This window comes from Pristiophorus japonicus, chromosome 1 (assembly GCF_044704955.1).
Source record: "Pristiophorus japonicus isolate sPriJap1 chromosome 1, sPriJap1.hap1, whole genome shotgun sequence".
NCBI lineage: Eukaryota > Metazoa > Chordata > Chondrichthyes > Pristiophoridae > Pristiophorus > Pristiophorus japonicus.
The window spans coordinates 46,172,605-46,196,043 of NC_091977.1; the positions used below are offsets into that span (position 1 = coordinate 46,172,605).

General features: G+C 45.2%; 1 protein-coding gene across 1 annotated transcript in view; it reads right to left on the reverse strand.

The window, feature by feature from the left end:
• The window catches only part of LOC139263234 (ufm1-specific protease 2-like), a 237,647-nt gene that overhangs the window by 175,747 nt on the left and 38,461 nt on the right, over positions 1–23,439 (reverse strand). The window contains exons 3-4 of the mRNA XM_070878994.1: positions 18,196–18,379; positions 12,222–12,285 (exon numbers count right to left, since the gene is read on the reverse strand). Coding sequence (XP_070735095.1) covers positions 12,222–12,285; positions 18,196–18,379 — 248 coding nt within the window. The remainder of the gene's footprint in view (positions 1–12,221; positions 12,286–18,195; positions 18,380–23,439) is intronic.

Genomic DNA, 23,439 nt, shown 5'->3' on the forward strand with positions numbered 1-23,439 from the left:
TTTAGTGTAAGTTCTTAGCTTGGTATGAATAGGGCTCAGCTTGGGCCTGCGTGGCTTGTTGCACCACAGCCTGTCGAAGGCCATTTTGCTCATGATGGACTGACTCACACCCGTGTCCAGTTCCATGGATACTGGAATTCTGTTCAGTTCAACTTTTAATATGATCGGTGGACATTTCGTGGTAAAGGTGTGTACCCCGTACACTTCCGCCTCCTCAATTTGAGTCTCTAGTTCAGTTTGATCCACCATGGATCGGTCTTCCTCTGCAACGTGGTGATTTGCAGGGTTTGCAACTCGTCTGCACATTCGGTGGAGGTGTCCCATTGTTCCAAAGCCTTTGCACGCATAGTGTTTGAAGCGGCATTGATGGGCTCGATGATCACCTCCGCAGCGCCAACAAGATGTCAATTGCCTCGCATTGATGGCGGACTCTGGGTCATCTGAGGTCATGTAGCTGCAGGTGTGGACGTTCTGCCATATGCATTCCTGCCTGAAAATAACGTTACTTTGTGTACAGTACTTGCCGAAACATCTTTGTGCTGCGAAATTTGTTTGGTGTTATCGCTGGTGGACATAAATGCCTGGGCTAGCGTTATGGCTTTGCTCAGGTTCGGTGTTTCAACAGTCAATAGCTTGTGAAGGATAACCTCATGGCCAATGCCAAGTACAAAGAAGTCTCTTAGCATTTGCTCCAGGAATCCATCGAATTCGCAATGTCCTGCAAGGTGCCTTAGTTCGGCGACGTAGCTTGCCACTTCCTGGCCTTCAGACCGTTGACATGTGTAAAATCGATACCTTGCCATCAGAACGCTCTCCTTCGGATTTAGGTGCTCACGGATCAGCGTACACAGTTCTTCATACAATTTGGCTGTTGGTTTCACTGGATCAAGAAGATTCTTCATGAGGCCATAGGTTGTTGCCCCGCAGACAGTGAGGAGGATTGCCCTTCGTTTGACAGCGTTCACACTCCCTTCCAGCTCGTTGGCCACGAAGTATTGGTCAAGTCGCTCCACGAAGGCCTCCCAATTGTCCCCTTCTGAGAATTTCTCCAGGATGCCAACAGTTCTCTGCATTTTCGCGTGATGGTTCGTTATATTGTCGCCAGTTGTTGTGTCTCAAATAAAGCAATGTAACTGAGTACTGTAGAAGTGAGTGAGTGTGACCTTAGTCTCTTTATTCTAACTCCAGAGTGCTGGTACAATATGGGAGGCCTGCTTATATACAGTGCTCCCAAGGGATGCAGGGATCCCTTGGGACTCCAACAGATATGTCCTCTGGTGGCAGCAGGATGCTGGTTACATAGTGTTGCATACATAACACTGTGGGAAAAAACAAATTGGAAAAAAAAAACATCAAAAACATTCCCAATTCATTTCTGACGCCACATCAACATAAATCATAAAAATAAAAAAATAAAAAACAATCACACTTACCTCAGGTAGACATTCCTTCCTACAGTGCGACTGGTACAGCTCGGACCACCAGCTTTCACAGGCGGTCCTACTAGGCCACGCTACAGATCGGGTGGTTTTCAAATTCCGAGACGGTGTCGCAACCAGGGCGTTGCACAGCGGCTCGCCTCTCTCGGGCGGTACTGCTCCCCTCCCTCACAAACTCAGCCCTGAATGTCCCGGCGGGGGGCTGGAAGCTGGCCGCCCACCCAAAAATGCTTTCTACCGCCTTTATCACCTCTCTGGGGCGAAACCAGAGGGAGCAACAACCCGAAAATCCAGCCCTTTGTGTTCATGTAAACCGTGGGTATATGAAGAGCTCTGATGCCCACATGATATCCATATACAATGCCCTACACTCATATTAAGAACAGAACATAAGAACATAAGAAATAGGATCAGGAGTAGACCATTTGGCCCCACGAGCCTGCTCCGCCATTCAATAAGATCATGGCTGATTTGATCCTGGCCACAACTCCACTTCCCCACCCACTTCCCATTATCCTTGACTCCCTTATCATTCAAAAATCTATCTGCACCTTAAATATATTCAAAGGCCCAGCCTCCACAGCTCTCTGTGGTAGAGAATTCCAAAGATTCACGACCGTCTGAGAAAAGAAATTCCTCCTCATTTGTTTTAAATGTGCGACCCCTTATTCTGAAACTATGCCCCCTAGTTCTAGATTCTCCCATGAGGGGAAACATCCTCTCTGCATCTACTCTGTCAAGACCCCACAGAATCTTATATGTTTCAATAAGATCACCTCTCATTCTTCTAAACTCCAAGGAGTATAGGCCCAATCTGCTCAACCTTTCTTCACATGACAACCCCTTCATCTCAGGAATCAACCTTGTGAATCTTCTCTGAACTGCCTCCAATGCAAGTATATCCTAGAAACATAGAAACATAGAAAATAGGTGCAGGAGTAGGCCATTCGGTCCTTCGAGCCTGCACCACCATTCAATAAGATCATGGCTGATCATTCGCCTCAGTACCCCTTTCCCGCTTTCTCTCCATACCCTTTGATCCCTTTAGCCGTAAGGGCCATATCTAACTCTCTCTTGAATATATCCAATGAACTGGATCAACGACTCTCTGCGGCAGGGAATTCCACAGGTTAACAACTCTCTGAGTGAAGAAGTTTCTCTTCATCTCAAATGGCCTACCCCTTAGCCTAAGACTGTATCCCCTTGTTCTAGACTTCCCCAACATCGGGAACATTCTTCCCGCATCTAACCTGTCCCGTCCTGTCAGAATCTTATATGTTTCTATGAGATCCCCTCTCATCCTTTTAAACTCCAGTGTATAAAGGCCCAGTTGATCCAGTCTCTCCTCATATGGCAGTCCAGCCATCCCTGGAATCAGTCTGGTGAACCTTCGTTGCATTCCGTCAATAGCAAGAACGTCCGTCCTCAGATTAGGAGACCAAAACTGAACACAATATTCCAGGTGAGGCTTCACCAAGGCCCTATACAGTTGCAGTAAGACCTCCCTGCTCCTATACTCAAATCCCCTAGCTATGACGGCCAACATGCCATTTGCCTTCTTCACCGCCTGCTGTACCTGCATGCCAACTTTCAATGACTGATGAACCATGACACCCAAGTCCCGTTGCACCTCCCCTTTTCCTAATCTGCCACCATTTAGATAATATTCTGCCTTCGTGTTTTTGCCACCAAAGTGGATAACCTCACATTTATCCACATTATACTGCATATTCCTTAAATAAGGGAACCAAAACTGTAAACAGTACTCCAGGTGTGTTCTTACACCTTTTTACAGTTGGAGCACGACTTCCCTACTTTTATACTCCATCCCCTTTGCAATAAAGGCCAGTATTCCATTTGTCTTCCTGATTACTTGCTGTACCTGCATGCTAACTTTTTGCATTTCATGCACAAGAACTCCCAGATCCCCCTGTACTACAGCATTTTGTAATCGCTCCCCATTTAAATAATAATTTCCTTTTTTATTTTTCCTACCAAAGTGGATAACCTCACATTTTCCCACATTATAGTCCATCTGCCAAATTTTTGCACACTCACTGAGCCTATCTTTGTAGATTCTTTGTAGATTCTTTGCATCATCCTCACAACTACCTTTGTATCATTAGCAAATATGGTGATGTACACTCAGTCCCTTCATCCAAGTCATTAATATAAATTGTAAATAGTTGAGGTCCCAGCACTGATCCCTGTGGCACCCCACTAGTTACAGTTGCCAACCTGAAAATGATCCATTTATCCTGACTCTGTTTTCTGTTAGTTAGCAAATCCTCTATCCACGCTAACATATTACCCCCAACCCCGTGAACTTTTATCTTGTGCAGTAACCTTTTGTCTGGCATTGTTACACAATAAATGTTTTGTGCTACACAAGAAATGTTTTGTGCACTGTCAAGTTGGTAACTTCCCCAGAAAAAGAAACAAACAGCAGTGCCATTTACAAAGAAGGCCATTGTCACTTTCTAAATGCAGCTATAGACAATCAACTCACTGACTTGGCACAAATTGTCAGCGATGGTTGGGAAAGGTCCAATATTATAAAAGTTTAATGTTCCCCAACTAGCCCAGCCCCTCCAGAAGGGGAGCGAGCTCTGTGTTATGTTGGCTGCAAGTTGGCTTCCAAAGACAGCATTAGCTATTTGGTAGATCTTCGTATGATTTTTGCAGCGCGACAGCTGCAGAAAAAATGCAGGGTACAGCACCAGCCTTATACATGGCCTTCTTTGACCTTACAAAGACCTTTGACACTGTCAACCGCGAGTCTCTATGGAGCATCCTCCTCCATTTCGGATGCCCCCAAATGTTTGTCACCATCCTCCGCCTGCTCCATGATTGACATGCAGGCCGTGATCCTTACCAACGGATCCAGTACAGACCCAATCCACGTCCAGACCGGGGTCAAGCAGGGCTGCATCATCGCCCCAACCCTCTTCTCAATATTCCTCGCTGCCATGCTCCACCTCACAGTCGACAAACTCCCCGTTGGAATGGAACTAAACTACAGAACCAGTGGGAACCTGTTCAACCTTCGCCATCTCCAGGCCAGGTCCAAGACCACCCCAACCTCTCGTCGAGCTACAGTATGCGGATGACGTTTGCGTCTGTGCACATACAGAGGCTGAACTCCAGGACATAGTCGACGTATTTACTGAGGCGTACGAAAGCATGGGCCTTACACTAAACATCAGTAAGACAAAGGTTCTCCACCAGCCTGTCCTCACTGCACAGCACAGTCCCCCAGTCATCAAGATCCACGGCATGGCCCTGGACAACGTGGACCACTTCCCATATCTCGGGAGCTTCCTATCAACAAGAGCAGGCATCGACGATCCAACACGGCCTCCAGTGCGCCAGTGCAGCCTTCGGCCACCTGAGGAAAAGAGTGTTTAAAGACCAGGCCCTCAAAACTGCCACTAAGCTCTCCTGTATGGCTCAGAAACATGGATCATGTGCAGTAGACACCTCAAGTTGCTGGAGAAATACCACCAAAGATGTCTCAGCAAGATTCTACAAATCCACTGGGAGGACAGACGCACCAACATTAGCGTCCTCAACCAGGCCAACATCCCCAGCATCGAAGCACTGACCACACTCGATCAGCTCCGCTGGGCAGGCCACATAGTTCGCAAGCCAGACACGAGACTCCCAAAGCAAACGCTCTACTCGGAACCCTTTCACGGCAAATGAGCCAAAGGTGGGCAGCGGAAACGTTATAAGGACACCCTCAAAGCCTCCCTGGTAAAGTGCAACATCCCCACTGACACCTGGGAGTCCCTGGCCAAAAACCACCCTAAGTGGAGGAAGCGCATCTGGGAGGGTGCTGAGCACCTCGAGTCTCATCGCCGAGAGCTGGAGAAATCAAGCGCAGGCAGCGGAAAGAGCGTGCGGCAAACCAGTCCCAGCCACCCCTACCCTCAACGACTATCTGTCCCACCTGTGGTTCTCATATTGGACTGCACAGCCACCTAAGAACTCATGTTAAAAGTGGAAGCAAGTCTTCCTCGATTCCGAGGGACTGTCTATGATGATGATGTGAAGCAGAGGCAGTGATGACCACAAAGGACTGTTTGGGTCAGTAAGTATGGGTCCTGGGATAAGCATAACTACATGCATAACGTGAAATACAATCACAACTGCCTTTTTGTCACTTCAATAACTGCTTTTCCCCTTCTAAATTGAGGGGTGCCCTTGGGACCCACAAACAAATTCCCATCCTGACGATTTTGATTACTGCAAACAAGATGGTTGGCGTTGCATTTGGCAGTGAGCCTTGCGATGCAAAAAATAAATTCTAAACAGCAATAAAAATTGATAAACAACAAAAATCTAAAATAAAGCAATACGGTTGGTGTTATGTATGTTAACTTTATAATAGTGTAAGACTTGCCACTCGGGGGTGTACCTGTTGGAGACCCAAGGGTCACCTGCACACCTCCTGCAAGCAAGTATAAAAGGTTGTCTGCCATGCTGCTTCTTCACTCTGGAATTTGATTAAAGAGACTAAGGTCACATCAGTTTGAGCTTAAATCATACAGTCTTGTGGAGTTATTCTGAACATAACAATTGGTGACGAGTAACAGATCACGAACTTTCACGCGGTTACGGCTGCCGTTGGTATTCTTGAGAGATTTGTTGAGGGTGATGATTGGGAAGCCTTCGTTAAGCATCTTGACCAGTACTTCGTGGCCAACGAGCTGGATACGGACAGTAATGCAGTCAAGCACAGGGCGATTCTCCTCACCGTTTGTGGGTCTATGATATATGGCCTCATCAAAAATCTGCTAGCACCGATGAAACCAACGGACAAGACATATGCAGAGTTGTGTACGCTGGTTCGGGAACACCTCAAGCCGAAGGAGAGCAGCTTAATGGCCAGATATCGCTTTTATACGCACCATCACTCCGAGGGCCAGGACGTGGCTAGCTATGTCACCGACCTAAGACGCCTTGTGGGACAGTGCGTATTTGCTGGATTTTTTGGGGAGATGTTGCAGGACTTTTTCGTGCTTGGAATCGGCCACGAGGTCATTTTTCGCAAACTACTGTCTGCCGAATCCCTAGATCTGAGCAATGCCATCACGATAGCCCAGGCTTTCATGTCCACGAACGATAACACTCAGCAGATATCTTCCCAGCATCAAAGCTCACCGGCAAGTACTGTGCATAAAATAACCGCTTCAGCAGGCAGAACTGTACATGGCAGGGCTTGCATGCCTGCAGAGGCCAGACCTAGGATGACTCAGAGTCCGCCGTGGGGCATGAATGCGAATCCATTAACACCATATTGGCACTGTGGGGGTAACCATAGAGCCCATCAATGTCGATTCAAGCACTATGTGTGCAAAGGCTGCAGAACAATGGGGCACCTCCAGCGAATGTGCAACCGTGCTACGAATCACCACGTGGCAGAGTCGGCAGAAGATGACTGATCCGGCGCAGATCATGCTGAACAAGTAAGAGAGTGTAAGGGGTGGTTTTCAGGCGGTCAGCTTTCCCTTCTGACCTTATATGAGCGGTTTCGAATCGCTCCCACACCCTTGGTTCTAGATTCTGGAATTATGAAGGGATTGTGACAGACTTGGACAGACAATCGGTTTCAAGGTAAGAAGCAGGTATGGCTTTATTGCGTTTAAAAGGAAGTAAAAGGCACACCTTTAATAACACACACAGAATAGTAATACCAATACACACTGAGGGGTACAACACATTGAATAAAATGTCAAAATACAGCCTGTGGGGAAAAGAATACAGCTTAAACTCTAAATAGGGTAAAGAGGAGAATGCAGATACATTTACACAAGTTATCCCAGCCTCCCCCTCCCAATTCCCCTAACTAACTAAGTTATAGCTCTGGGGGTTCAGGGGCTATGCTCACCAATCCCTTTTGACAGTTGTCAGTGAATCGCGGTTTCGGGGTTCGCTGCACTTGGCCTCCTAGACGAGCCGTACCCCGGACGGAGGAGAGGACTTCGGACTGCGTAGTCTTCAGTTGGGGTGATTCCGTTGATGCGGTAAGTTGCGTTTTGGATGTATGAGGTAAGTACCCACTTAGGAATAGTTTTAGTTCGTCCTTTTTGGTAATCTCTCACCCGTTGGTCATTCAGAAGTCGATTGTAGAGTGGAAATAAATGTCAATTCTTCGGTTTTTGCTGAGTTGGTTTCGGTTGGTCGTTTCACTAGTTGTGGTGGCCCGGGTTGTCAATTTGGTTGCTGACAATCTTCCATTTCGTGGGCCTCTTGCTGTTGGCGTGCTCAGTCGGTCCTTGATGATTTCTTGTAGTTTTCTCCACTACTCCATTTCTTCACTCCCCACCTCCGGCTGCTCGAGTTCTTTTCCTTATAAAACTGTGAATTAGTATATCCCAAAAAGGCTTCCTTATCTCCTGCCAAATCTGGCCCAGCTCTTTCTTTCAAGGGAGCTGCGCATTAGTTTTGAGCTCTCTTCTTTGTCAGAATTTTGTGGGCTCGTTCAGCAGTAATTTGATTATGATGTGGTAATCGGTTGGCATTGTTGAAGCAGTGTTAAACTCTTGGGCCGTTTGGCTGGGCCCGTGATTTCTATAGGTCTATTTGCACATGCATGCCAATAATGGTCTCCGGTGATTAGCCTGATAGCTCTTGATGCGTTTATGTCCTAGGGAGTGAATTTTTATGCCTCACAGTTCTTGTTAGTTATCGATTGACTCACTCTCCCAGACAGATTGAATTAGCTCCAATACCCAATTCCTGAGTGAAGTTCCACCCTCTGTTCCTTTAGAGATCTTAAACTTGTAAAGCTCTTAGGTATCTTCCTCAGAGTTTTTCCTAGGATACCAAAATGTTCATTGAGTTCCAAATTAAATTCCCTTTCCTATGAGTCCTATGGGGGGAGGGGGGGGGGTCTCCATGAATGCATCCCCTTTTATCCCCTACAGGCCTCGTCTGCCCCTTTAAACTCATTTGTGTCCCGAAGTTTTTCCTTCCATTTTAAAAGTCCAGAAAGGGATTCTTCTCTGCTACAGGGGAAAAGGTACAAGGGATCTTTGTGAAATATTGGTAAATTCTACAAGAGGCAACTTAATCCAAGGCTGAAGAGGAAGTGTATGGGGTACACACCTTCACCATCAAAAGCCCTCCGATAATATTGAAAGTCAAATTAAACGGCATTCCAGTTTCCATGGAATTGGACACGGGGGCGAGTCAGTCAATTATGAGCCAGAAGGCTTTTGAGAAACTGTGGGGCAACAAGACATAAAGGCCAAAACTAAGCCCGATTCATACAAAGCTGCGCACTTACACCAAAGAGTTCATACCAGTTATTGGCAATGCGGCAGTGAAGGTATCGTACGATGGAGCTGTGCATGATTTATCACTCTGGATTGTACCAGGCGATGTTCCAACGCTGTTCGGCAGAAGCTGGCTCGGAAAGATCCGATGGAACTGGGACGATATCAAAGCGCTGTCTTCGGTGGATGACGGCTCGTGCGCTCAAATGCTAAACAAATTTCTGTCGCTATTTGAGCCAGGCATCGGCAACTTCACAGGCGCCAAAGTGCAGATCCATCTGGTCCCTGATGCATGGCCCATTCATCACAAGGCCCGAGCAGTTCCATATATGATGCGCGAGAAAGTCGAGATCGAACTGGACAGACTTCAACGAGAGGGAATTATATCGCCAGTCGAGTTCAATGAGTGGGCCAGTTCAATTGTTCCCGTGTTGAAAAGTGATGGCATGGTCAGAATCTGCGGAGACTACAAAGTAACGATCAACCGAGTCTCGTTGCAGGACCAGTATCCACTACCCAAAACGGAGGGCCTGTTTGCAACATTAGCAGGGTGGAAGTCGTTCACCAAGCTGGATCTAACCTCTGCTTACATGACACAGGAGCTGGCTGAATCTTCAAAAAGATTGACGTGCATCAACACGCACAAAGGACTATTCATATACCACAGATGCCCTTTTGGGATTTGCTCGGCTCCTGCCATCTTCCAGAGGAACATGGAGAGTCTGCTGAAATTGGTTCCGCACACCGTTATGTTTCAAGACGACATCCTGATCACTGGTCGTGACACCACCGAACACTTGCACAACCTGGAAGAGGTTCTAAAACAACTGGAGAGAGTGGGACTCAGGCTGAAACGCTCCAAATGTGTTTTCCTGGCACCAGAGGTCGAATTTTTGGGGAGAAAGATTGTGGCACATGACATCAAACCCACTGACTCTAAGACGGAGGCCATCAAGAATGCACCCAGACCACAGAATGTGACGGAGCTAGGTTCGTTCCTGGGACTCAACTATTTCGGTAACTTTCTACCCGGGTTGAGCACTTTGCTGGAACCTTTGCATTTATTGCTAGGCAAGGGTGACAATTGGGTTTGGGGTAAATCTCAAGGGACAGCCTTCGATAAGGCCAGAAACCTGCTAAGTTCTAACAAGTTACTTGTATTGTATGACCCGTGTAAACATTTAGTACTAGCTTGTGATGCACCTTTGTACGGGGTCGGTTGTGTGTTACAGCAAACCAATGTGTCAGGCAAACCGCAACCGGTTGCAAATGCATGCAGAAGTTTATCTAAGGCTGAAAGAGCCTACAGTATGGTTGAGAAAGAAGCATTAGCGTGCGTATACAGGATTAAGAAAATGCACAAATACCTATTTGGACTCCGGTTCGAGCTTGAAACCGACCACAAACCACTCATTTCACTGTTTTCAGAAAGCAAAGTTATTAACACCAATAAAATTTCCTGCATCCAAAGATGGGCACTAACATTATCTGCATATGACTATGTAATCCGCCACAGACCAGGCACTGAGAACTGTGCTGGTGCCCTCAGTCGGCTACCATTGCCCACCACTGGGGTGGAAATGGCGTAACCCGCAGACTTGCTTCTTGTAATGGATGTTTTTGAGAGTGAGGGGTCACCAGTCACGGCTTGCCAGATCAGGACCTGGACTAGCCAGGACCCTGTGCTATCACTAGTAAAAAACTGCGTCCTTAACGGGAGCTGGTCGGCTGTTCCCCGGAAATGCAAGACGAAATTAAGCCGTTTTACCGACGCAAGGATGAAATGTCCATCCAATTGGATTGTCTCCTATGGGGGGAATCGCGTGGTTTTACAAAAAAAGGCAGGGAAACGTTTATACGAGACCTACACAGTACCCACCCAGGCATAGTCATGATGAAGGCTATCGCCAGGTCCAGCGTTTGGTGGCCCGGCATTGACTCGGAATTGGAGTCATGCGTACACCAATGTAACACTTGCTCACAGTTGAGCAATGCACCAAGGGAGGCCCCACCGAGTCTATGGTCATGGCCCTCCAAACCCTGGTGCAGGGTCCACGTAGATTTTGCTGGCCTCTTTCTAGGAAAGATGTTCTTAGTAGCACTGGACGCTTGCTCTAAATGGATTGAATGTGTAATAATGTCATCATGTATGTCCACTACCACCATTGAAAGCCTCCAGGCCATGTTCGCCACCCATGGTTTGCCCGACGTCCTTGTTAGTGACAATGGACCATGTTTCACCAGCTCGGAATTCAACAAGTTCATGACCCGCAATGGCATCAAACATGTCAGGACTGCCCCGTTTAAGCCCGCATCCAACGGTCAAGTGGAATGGGCAGTTCAAATTATCAAGCAGAGCTTGAAACGTGTGACAGACGGTTCCCTGCAGACCCATTCATCTCAGGTTCTGCTCAGCTACCGGACGCGACTCCACTCGCTTACCGGGGTTCCCCCGGCAGAATTGTTAATGAAGAGAGCACTCAAAACCAGGCTCTCCTTAGTCCACCCGGATCTCAATGATCATGTAGAAACCCGGCGTCACCGGCATAACATGTACCACGATTGTTCGGCTGTATCGCATGACATTGAAGTTAATGACCCTGTTATTTGTTCTTAATTATGGTCATGGTCCCAAATGGGTTGCTGGCACTGCTTTAGCCAAGGAGGGGAATAGAGTGTTTGTTGTCAAACTTCTGAATGGACAAACGTGCAGAAAGCATTTGGATCAGACCAAACTGCGATTCACTGACAACCAAGAACAGTTTGAAGAGGACATTACCATCATTGATCCACCAACACACACCCAACCAGCAATTGACCTCACTGTCAACCACGAGGATGAACCCACCATGCCCGACAGTCCGATCAGACCAGCCGTGCCGCAGTGTAGCAATGATCCGACCAACTCACCCATGCCAAGACTTCAACTCAGGCGATCAACTCGGGAACGTAGAGCTCCTGATCGCCTCAACTTGTAAATAACTTGTATCTAAGACTTTAGGGGGGGGGGGAAGTGATGTTATGTATGTAAACTTTATAATGTTTGTAAGACTTGCCACCAGGAGGGGCGCACCTGTTGGAGACCCAAGGGTCACCTGCACACCTCATGCAAGCAAGTATAAAAGGTTGTCTGCCATGCTGCTTCTTCACTCTGGAGTTTGACTAAACAGACTAAGGTCACATCAGTTTGAGCTTACAGCATACAGTCTTGTGGAGTTATTCTGAACATAACAGTTAGCAAAAAAATGAAACAATCAACCTCAAAGTAAAATGTTATAGTTACATTTAAGAAGGCTACTCCTGCAAGCCAGGACACCCAGACACTACCAAACTCATTCACGAGAAATCCACGAGATTCATTGTGGAACCAATTTTAAACAGGTTATTACTAGAGTAGTCTGGCTGAATACCTTAAAATCATTGCACATTTTGCATCATCAGAAGTATTGTAAAAGCAAGCAGTCCTCAAAATCAAAAATTATAAAATAGATATGCTTACCACAGGTATGATATTTGTAGATTTCTTTTTGGAAAGCTTTTTGATATCATCATTGATCTCAACCCTGAAATAAAGATTGTAGACTGTAATAAGACAACACAGAAATAGAACCGGACTGCTCATATTCTTGTACGTTGTAACAATGTTGGCACAGAAGAATTAAAGAAAATCGAGAAAGAAACTAACAGAACTTCTTCATTTCTATCAGTGTAAAAGACAATAGAAAAAAAATGAAGATTATAATTTATTCCATTCTCTTCCCCTCCTTCAGAACAAACAAATGATGCACAGTGGCCTGGAGCAACACACAGTACCACAGCAATAGGGTGGGAGGCGGGGTATTCATTTGCACAGACTCAGTTTTCTCTATACCACTGAGCTGCCTTTATAGTGTAATGGTGTGAGAAGAGACTGAATTCACAAGAAACAAGGCAAACTCTGCAGAATTCTTGGCACATAATTAAGACAAGTTCGAAGCAAGTGGGACCTTTCATTATAATTTGAATGGTCAGGCATAGCACTGAACAAAACAAAGATAATCTGAGATCAGGTTTGAATTTGTCTCATAGACCTTCCCTTTTGTTCTTTCCTCCCCCCCCCCCCCCCCAAACCACTCCTTTCTCTGCCCTACACTTGCTTAAAGTCTGTTACATCTCTAACTTATTTCAGTTCTGGGTCATCAACCTGAAACCTTAACTCTGATCCTCTCTCCACAGATGTTGCCTAACCTGCTGAATGTTTCCAGCATTTTCTGTTTTTATTTTTGAATTTGTCTCCATGTATTGTAACTTCCTACATTACAACAGTGACTACACTTCATAAGTACTTCATTGGCTGTAAAGTGCTTTGGAATGTCTTGAGATTGTGAAAGACGCTATATAATTGCAAGTCTTTCTTTTTTCCAAATAGATTGAAATATGCTAACAATCTTCATGAAGAGAAAGCAAATGGAGTTAATAGCCTATAAATAGATTTCAAACTGTTGGAAGGCACATGGCAACAATCTATGCCATGAACTACAGAGGCAATGAGAACTTTTTAACAATGTATTTCTATGCACTGGTTAGCAGTCTAGCAGGGGAACGAAGCGTTCAATTCCCGCTAACTCCCTCCCAACCAAAAAAAAAACAACTCCAATTTTATTTTATTTTTTGTTCAGAATCCTGCTAGTCTAACAGACTTATTTATGATGGTGTAATTGACCAATGCCTGGTTGTAGAGTTTCCTGTGGGAAGATGGAGATTACCAACCAAATAATTCTGAACATATTTAGGTAGTAGCGAGGGTGCTATAGTGCACAATTTCTTCACCTCTGGAATGTGGTTTGAATTCGCTTCCCTATAATTTTCATGTTTTATATTGAATACTTTACCTGTCTACATCAGCTGTAAAACAAATTGTTGACAAAGCAAGTCAGGTCCCCTTCATGAAGAAGAGGTAATCTTAGAACAGTGGACCAATATGGGATTTCTTTACTCAGCGGACAATGGTTATGAATAGATTGTAAAGATACTTAAAACTTCCCTCCCTAAAGGTATCTGCCTCTGTACCTCTCTTTCCTCTAAGACGCTCTGCAAAACCTACCTCTTTACTTGTCCTTATGTGGCCTGGTATCACATTTTCTTTGACAAAGCTCCTGTGAAGCGCCTTCGGACATTTTACAACATTAATGGCATTATATAAATGCAGATTGTTGTTGTTTAGGTAAATCGGCCATGGTAACTAACTAGGAAATCTTTAATCAGCCAAGACAGATTTTTGACATTGCTGCCAGCTGTAAGCAGCAGCACAGTGGCTGTTTTCTTCAATATTACAAACCAGGTCACTATTACCCATTACAACCAATGGACAACAATGTTCAGACCTGCTTTGACTTATGAAAACAAAAGCAAGTAGCCAGGTGGCAACCCTATTATAAACTGATAGAAAGCCTTTTTATCTGTGGGATTATGTTGCTATTAGTCAGATATAATTATATATTTCTTTATTAACGGGATGTGGGCACTGCTGGCAGGGCCAGCATTTATTGTCTATCCCTAATTGCCCTTGAGAAGGTGGTGGTGAGCCGCCTTCTTGAACCTCTGATGTCCGTGAGGTGAACGTACTCCCATGCTGTTAGGAAGGGAGTTCCAGGATATTGACAAGGATAATGGAACAGCAATATATTTCCAAGTCAGGATGGTCAGGATGGTGTGTGACTTGCCTGGATGAGTGAAGCTCCAACAACACTCAAGAAGCTTGACACCATTCAGGACAAAGCAGCATGCTTGATTGGCACTCCATCCACCACCTTAAACATTCACTCCCTCCATCACCGCGTACCATGGCTGCAGTGTATACCATCTACAAGATGCACTGCATCAACTCACCAAGGCTTCTTCAGCAACGCCTCCCAAACCCGCGACATCTACCATCTAGAAGGGCAAGGGCATCAGGCGCATAGAAACACCATCACCTCCACGTTCCCCTCCAAGTCACACAACATCTTGACTTGGAAGTACATCGGCGTTCCTTCATCGTTGCTGGGTCAAAATCCTGGAACTCCCTCCATAACAGCTCTGTGGGAGTACCTTCACCACACGGATTGCAGCGATTCAAGAAGGCGGCTCACCACCACCTTCTCAAGGGCAATTAGGAATGGGCAATAAATGCTGGCCTTGCCAGTGACGCCTACATCCCATGAACTAATAAAAAAAAGAAGCCTTGGCGAGTTCTGCAGTGCATTTTGTAGATGGTACACACTGCAGCCATGGTGCATCGGTGGTGGAGGGAGTGAATGTTTAAGGTGGTGGATGGGGTGCCAATCAAACGGGTTGCTTTGTCCTGGATGGTGTTGAGCTTCTTGAGTGTTGTTGGAGCTGCACTCATCCAGGCAAATGAAGAGTATTCCATCACACTCCTGACTTGTGCCTTGTACATCAACAACAACAACACAGCTTGTATTTATATAGCATCGTAAACATAGTAAAATGTCCCAAGGCGCTTCAAAGTAGTGGTACAAAACAAAAAAGTTTGACACCGAGCTACATAAGAAATTAGGGCAGGTGACCAAAAGCTTGGCCAAAGAGATAAGTTTTAAGGAGCATTTTAAAGGAGGAAAGAACGGTAGAGAGGCGGAGAGGTTTAGGGTGGGAATTCCAGAGCCTAGGGCCTAGGCAGCAGAAGGCACGGCCACCAATGGTTGAACGATTAAAATCAGGGATGCTCAAGAGGCCAGAATTAGAGGAATGCAGATATCTTGGGGGTTTGTGGGGCTGGAAGAGATTACAAAGATAGGGAGGGGTGAGCCCATGGAAGGATTTGAAAGAAGGATGAGATTTTTAAAATCGATGTGTTGTTTAACCGGGAACCAAAATAAGTCAGCGAGCACAAGGGTGATGGGTGAACAGGACTTGGGGCGAGCTCTATTTCTATCACCAGCTGTAACATATCTGTAACCACTAGTACTTCACTTTACTATTATATAGATTAGAATACTATCACGGCTAAAGGGATCAAGGGGTGTGGAGAGAAAGCAGGAATAGGGTACTGAAATACATGATCAGCCAGGGTCATATTGAATGGTGCTGCAGGCTCGAAGGGCCAAATGGCCTACTCCTGCATCTATTTTCTATGTTTCTATGTTTCTACCTCAAAGTCTCTCCAGGGACAACCCAAATTTGGAAGGACTTAATATTAGAAAGCTAGACGACCAACTGAAGTGCACGCGCACACCATAAGCTTTATTGAAATCCTAGTGACAACCATGCCGGCACCAAAAACAAGCACCAATATAAAAAGAAAAAAGAAAGACTTGCATTTATATAGCACCTTTCACAACCACCGGACGTCTCAAGGTTCTTTTATAGCTAATTAAGTATTTTTGGAGTGTAGTCACTGTTATAATATAGGAAATGCAGCAGCCAATTTGCACACAAGCAAGCTCCCACAACCAGCAATGTGATAATGACCAGATAATCTGTTTTTTTATTATGTTGATTGAGGGATAAATATTGGCCAGGACACCGGGGATAAATCCCCTGCTCTTCTTCGAAATGCTGCCATAGGATCTTTTACATCCACTTGAGAGAGCAGACGGGGCCTCATTTTAACATCTCATCTTAACGTCTTATAAATATATTAAGAACAAGAGGATAATTAAAGAACGGGTGGGGCCTATTAGAGACCATGAGAGTAATCTGTGTCTGGAGGCGGAAGATGTGGGAATGGTTCTTAATGAATACTTTTCGTTTGTTTTCACAAATGAGAGGGGTGATATAGACACTGCTATCGAGGAGGAGGAGTTGTGAAATATTAGATGAAATAAACATACTGAGAGAGCAGGTATTAAGGGGTTTAGCAGCTTTGAAGGTGGATAAGTCCCCAGGGCCGGATGAAATGTATCCTAGGCTGTTAAGCGAAGCAAAAGAGGAAATAGCAGTGGCTTTGGCCATCATTTTCCAATTCTTTCTGGCTTCAGGTGTGGTGCCAGAGGACTGGAGGATTGCTAATGAGGTACCTTTGTTTAAGAAGGGAGAAAGGGGTAGACCGAGTAATTACAGGCCAGTCAGCCTAACCTCAGTTGTGGGAAAATTATTGGAAAAAATCCTGAAGGACAGGATAAATCTACATTTAGAAAGACATGGGTTAATCAGGGTCAGTCAGCATGGAAGGTTGAGTCTGACTAACTTGATTGAATTTTTCGAGGAAGTAACCGGGATGGTCGATGAGGGCAGTGCGTATGATGTAGTGTATATGGATTTTAGCAAAGCTTTTGATAAGGTCCCACATAGCAGACTGGTCACAAAAGTAAAAAGCCCATGGAGTCCAGGGCAAAGTGGCAAGTTGACTCCAAAATTGGCTCAGAGGCAGGAAGCAAAGGGTAATGGTTGATGGGTGTTTTTGTGACTGGAAGGATGTTTTTAGTGGGGTTCCGCAGAGCTCAGTGCTAGGTACCTTGCTTTTTGTGGTATACATCAATGATCTAGACTTGAATATAGGGGGTATGATTAAGAAGTTTGCAGATGATACAAAAATAGGCTGTGTGGTTGATAATAAAGAAGAAAGCTGAGGACTGCAGGATGATATCAATCAACTGGTCAGATGGGCATCATAGTGGCAAATGGAATTTAATCCGAAGAAGTGTGAGGTAATGCATTTGGGGAATGCTAACAAGGAAAGGGAATACACATTAAATGGTAGGACATTGAGAAGTGTAGAGGAATAAAGGGACCTGGGAGTGCATGTCCACAGATCCCTGAATGTAGCAGGTCAGATGGATACGGTGGTTAAGAAGGCATATGGAATGATTGCCTTTATTAGCCGAGGCATAGAATATAAGAACAGGTTGGTTATGCTTGAACTGTATAAAACACTGGTTAGGCCACAGCTGGATACTGCGTGCAGTTCTGGTCACCGCATTACAGGAAGGACGTGATTGCACTGGAGAGGGTACAGAGGAGATTTACGAGGACGTTGCCAGGAGTGGAGAATCTTAGCTATGAGGACAGATTGGATAGGCTGGGTTTGTTTGCCTTGGAACAGAGAAGGCCGAGGGGCCTAGATATAGTCGATAGAAAGGGCCTATTTCCCTTAGCAGAGGGGTCAACAATCAGGGGGCATAAATTTAAAGCAATTGGTAGAAAGTTAAGAGGGGATTTGAGGGGAAATTTCTTCATGCAGAGGGTTGTGGGGTCTGAAACTCACTGCCTGAAAGGGCGGTAGAGACAGAAACCCTCACCACATTTAAAAAGTACTTGGATGTGCACTTGAAGTGCGGACCTCAAGCTGGAAAGTTGGATTAGGCTGGATAGCCTCTTGCTGGCCAGCGCGGACACAATGGGCCGAAATGGCCTCCTTCCGTGCTGTAAACATCTATGATTCTATGATCTGAAAGACGGCACCTCCGACAGTGCAGCGCTCCCCCAGCACTGCACTGGAGTGTCAGCCTAGATTTTTTAATGATATACTTAACAGATTCCATTCTGCTACTTACGTAACAAATTTTAAGATGGCTTTGCAGTGAGCATCCTCCGGCAGTTCATATTGGCGTGTGGACCTATAGTTTTTAGGCCACAGATATAGTGAGCCACCGAGACCACTTACGACGAGAGCGTTTGAATTCACCTTAACAATCAGATTGTTAATGGCTTCCGTTAAGCCTGCTTTAATTCCTTCTTCTAATTTCAATGAAGAAAAAAGAAATATATGTTAGAAGTGCTATAGACCCCAATATTAATGCTCACAGCATAAGTCTTCCATTGTGCTTCTATAAGTGATAAACCATCATGCTTACATAGCAGCAAATTCGATTTTTTGTTAAAAATCACAGGTACCTCAAGGTAAATGTTGTGCTGTTGCGCGGAATTTAATAAGCAGCATAATTTAAAAGATTTCTAATCACATAGAAACATAGAAAATAGGTGCAGGAGTAGGCCATTCGGCCCTTCGAGCCTGCACCATCATTCAATAAGATCATGGCTGATCATTCACCTCAGTACCCCTTTCCCACTTTCTCTCCATACCCCTTGATCCCTTTAGTCGTAAGGGCCATATCTAACTCCCTCTTGAATATATCCAATGAACCGGCATCAACAACTCTCTGCGGTAGGAAATTCCACAGGTTAACAACTCTCTGAGTGAAGAAGTTTCTCCTCATCTCAGTCCTAAATGGCCTACCCCTTATCCTCAGACTATGTCCCCTGGTTCTGGACTTCCCCAACATCGGGAACATTCTTACCGCATCTAACCGGTCCCGTCCCGTCAGAATCTTATACGTTTCTATGAGATCCCCTCTCATCCTTCTAAACTCCAGTGTATAAAGGCCCATTTGATCCAGTCTCTCCTCATATGTCAGTCCAGCCATCCCGGGAATCAGTCTGGTGAACCTTCGCTGCACTCCCTCAATAGCAAGAACGTTCTTCCTCAGATTAGGGGCATTCAAATACTTATTCTGTAACGTATCAACCTGACCTAAGATTTAGAAGTTTACAGAGTTGAAAGGCAGTAAAGAGAGCAGCAAGGCAGATGTGTGATGTCTCAGGGATGATCTGTGACAAATGACTTGAAACACTCGGGGCTCTTTAGCCTCAAAAAGGAGACATGCCAACCTCACCGTCTCATAAATTAAGATACAAACTCTTAAAAATCAAGAGATATAAAAATCGTGAGTTGCTATTTTTTTGGAACATAAACCAATATAGATTGACAGTTGGTTTATAAACCTCATCAGTAGCTTATTTAATCTCTAACTGGTCACAGCACTTTACAAAAACTATATTACTGCACCTGAAAATGCTTTACAAAAATGTTTTAAAAATCCTATGTGTTATCACCATGTTACTATGCATCTCAGTTTAAAGTTACGATGGCAGTGATTGGGTGACATCTGCTGGAGTGTTGCACGTTTAGCAATTTCCAGTAGCTGTTGGGAAGGTTTCATCATAGCAAGAGCTTTTATTAAAATCTGAAGATATTGAAATAGCGATGCCGTGCTTTAATGTATAGATTATACAAAAATATTAGCATAAATCCAGATTCACGCACTGAAAAAGGAGGAAGTTTTACCATTTCAATATCTTCGCATATCTTTAGGCATCTAATCACCCTTAGATGTGGATGGTAAATTTCCAGACTATTTTCTTATAGAACTGTGGTAAAAGGGGGTAAAGATTTGTCTGGTACCCTTTGGCTAATGATTCCTTATGTGGCTTATGAATTATGCAGCTGCAGCCTTATTACAGGATCCCCTGCATAGATGACTCTGGATCAATAACAACTTACAAGCAATGTCCAAGTGTGTGATTATAGGGCTACGGCCAGCTGCACAGTTCCCTGTTGAATCTGAAAACATGAAGTGTTAGGTCTCGGGAAGAGAAAGAATGGTGGGGGGGTAGTAGTATTGATTACCTTAGAGTCCAAAAATCTATCAATCTCAGCCTTAAATATACTCAACGACCGAGTAGGCCCTCCAGACAAACTCTCAGAAGGCAGTGGGAGCAAATAGCCGTGGAAGTCAATCCCCGAGGATCTGGATGCAGTGCCGCAAACAATTCAATGACATCACACGTGATCAAGGTCAGTGAATTCATCTTTAAATGTCGGTTCAGAGAAGGTTCACTCGGTTGATTCCGGGGATGAGGGGGTTGACATGAGGAAAGGTTGAGTAGGTTGGGTCTCTACTCATTGGAATTCAGAAGAATGAGAGGTGATCTTATCGAAACGTATATGATTATGAGGGGGCTTGACAAGGTGAATGCAGAGAGGATGTTTCCACTGATGGGGGAGACTAGAACTAGAGGGCATGATCTTAGAATAAGGGGCCGCCCATTTAAAAAAGAGATGAGGAGAAATTTCTTCTCTCAAAGGGTTGTAGGGGCCGTATGGCCTACTCCTGTTCCTATTTCTTATGTTCTTATGTTCTTATATCCCACCAACTGCAACACTAGCCTCATACACTGCTCAATGCACCACAAGAGAGAGTCTAGCCACCTCCCCTTGACATTCAACGGAACTACCATTGGTGAAACCCCACCATCCTGGGGATCACCTTTGACCAGAAACTCAATTGGACCAGCCACATAAATACTATGGCTACATGAGCAGGTTAGATACTGGGTATTCTGTGGTGAGTGACTCACCTCCTGACTCCTCAAAGCCTTTCACCATCTACAAGGCACGTCAGAAGGGTGATGGAATACTCTTCCTCCTCCTCTTCCTCTTCCTCATCCTCCTGCTCCTCCCCTTCCTGCTCCCCAGTTGGTCATGGTATGGCTGCTGGCAGGGTTGCTCAGTATGCAGCAGACCACCACGAATCTTAACACCCACTCTGCTGAGTACTGTAGGGCTCTTCCAGAGCAGTCAGGCAGTGGAAGTCTTGCTTCAGTACACCAATGATCTGCTCAATTATATGTTGTGTGGAAGCATGGCTTTCGTTGTATGAATGCTGCCCACATGTGTGTGGATTACGCACCGGAGTCATGGGCTATATTGTGAACCCATGTTGCTCAGTTGCCACCCTCTGGTTTATTGCGGTGGCCCAAATGCAGATGGGACAGTGGACTGCCGCAGAATAAAGGCATCATGACTGCCGCCAGGATACCGAGCACTGACCTTCATGATTCGTTGAGTATGGTCGCACTCCAGCTGGACATTGAGGGAGTGGAATCCCTTTCGGTTGCGGTACATATCAGAGTTTACATGCAGCATCCGGAAAGTAATGTGCGTGTAGTCAATGGCACCCTACACCATGGGGAAGCCTGCAATCCTCGCGAAGCTGCATGCTTCCTCTGCCTGCTGCTCTATAGCCAGAGAGAAGGAAATGTATTCAGTTCCCTTGGAATACAGAGCCTCAGTTGCCGCCTTATGCAAGTAGAGCAAATATCTCCCGCTCCAGCCTGAAAGGAACCCAATGCATAAAAAGCAGTAGTTGTAATGTAGGGCAGAGTATAAATCAGAAAATTAGAGGTGCATGCAAGAGTGATAAAGTAATCATAGAGGAGTTTAATCTACATATAGACCAGGCAAACCAAATTTGCAGTAATAGTGTGGAGGAAGAGTTCATGGAAAGTATGCAAGATAGTTTTGTGGATCAGTATGTTGAGGAACCAACTAGGGAACAGGCTATTTTAGATCTAGTATTGTGCAATGAGAAATGGTTCATTAATAACCTTGTAGTAAAGGGGCCTTTAGGGAAGAGTGACCATAATATGAAATTATTTTACACTGAGCTTGAAAGTGATTCAAATCCGAAACTAAAGTCTAAAATCTAAACAAAGCAAACTACGCAGGTATGAGGGGAGAGTTGGCTAAGGTAGATTGGGAAACTACATTAAAAGGTATGATGGTAGACAAATAATGGCTAGCATTTAAAGAATTAATACATAATTTACATTAAATATACATTCCTTTAAGGCACTAAAGCCCTACAGGAAAAGTGGTCCAACCGTGGCTAACAAGAGAAGTTAAAGATAGTATTAGATCAGAGAAAGAGGCTTATAATGTTGCCCAAAAAGAGGATTTTAGAATTCAGCAAAGTAGGACCAAGAAATTGATAAGGAAAGAGAATAAAAAATGAGAGGAAATTAGCAAGAGACATATAAACAGAATGTAAATGTCTCTATAGGTATGTAAATAAAAAGAGATTAGTGAAAGTAATGGTCCCATTAGAGGTGGAGAAGAAAAGAGGGGAAAGAAGGAAATGAGGGGAAAGAAGGGAAGAAAAGAGGGGAAAGAAGGGAAAGAAGGGAAGGAAGGGAAGGAAAGAGGGGAAAACAAGGAAAGAGGGGAAAGAAGGGAAGGAAGGAGGTAAGAGGGGAAAAGAAAAGAGAAAAAGAGAAAGAGAGAAAGAGAGAAAGAATGAACACCGGGCATCTCAAAGTGCTTTACAGCTAATGAAATACTTTGGAGTGTAGGCACTGTTGTAATGTGGGAAACATGGCAGCCAATTTGCACACAGCAAGCTCCAACAAACAATAATGACCAGATAATCTGTTTTTGTTATGTTGATTGAGGGATAAATATTGGCGCTGAGCACCTTGAGTCTCGTCACCAAGAGCATGCAGAAAACAAGCGCAGGCAGCGGAAGGAGCGTGTGGCAAGCCAGACTCCCCACCCACCCTTTACTTCAACGACTGTCTGTCCCACCTGTGACAGAGACTATATTGGACTGTTCAGTCACCTAAGGACTCACTTTTTGGAGTGGAAGCAAGTCTTCCTCGATTTCGAGGGACTGCCTATGATGAAATATTGGCCAGGACACGGGGATAACTCCCCTGCTCTTCTTCAAAATAGTGCCATGGGATCTTTAACATCCACCTGAGATAGCAGATGGTTTAACGTCTCATCCGAAAGACAGCACCTCTGACAGTACAGCACTGCAGTGGAGTGTCAGCCTAGATTTATGTGCTCACATCCCTGGAGTGGGATTTGAACCCACAACCTTCTGACTCAGAGGCTACCCACTGAGCCACAGCTGACAAATACTTTGGGGACGATTTTGATGAACTTACAGCCCACTGCCGGCAACATTCCTCTGCTCGAACTGCCCTGTGCCACTTTCGACATGGCCTGGAGCGGGCAGAAGGGGAGAGCTGCTGGGAGGCGCCCGCCGACATCAGCGGATGGCCGATGCACGTAAGTGCATCCTGTCCGCCGAGATGCCAGGTTGGTACGAGCGGGAGTCAGTGGCGGACCGCTGCATGGAGGCTGCTCTGTCTTAAATGGTGAGCGTCAAAATCCT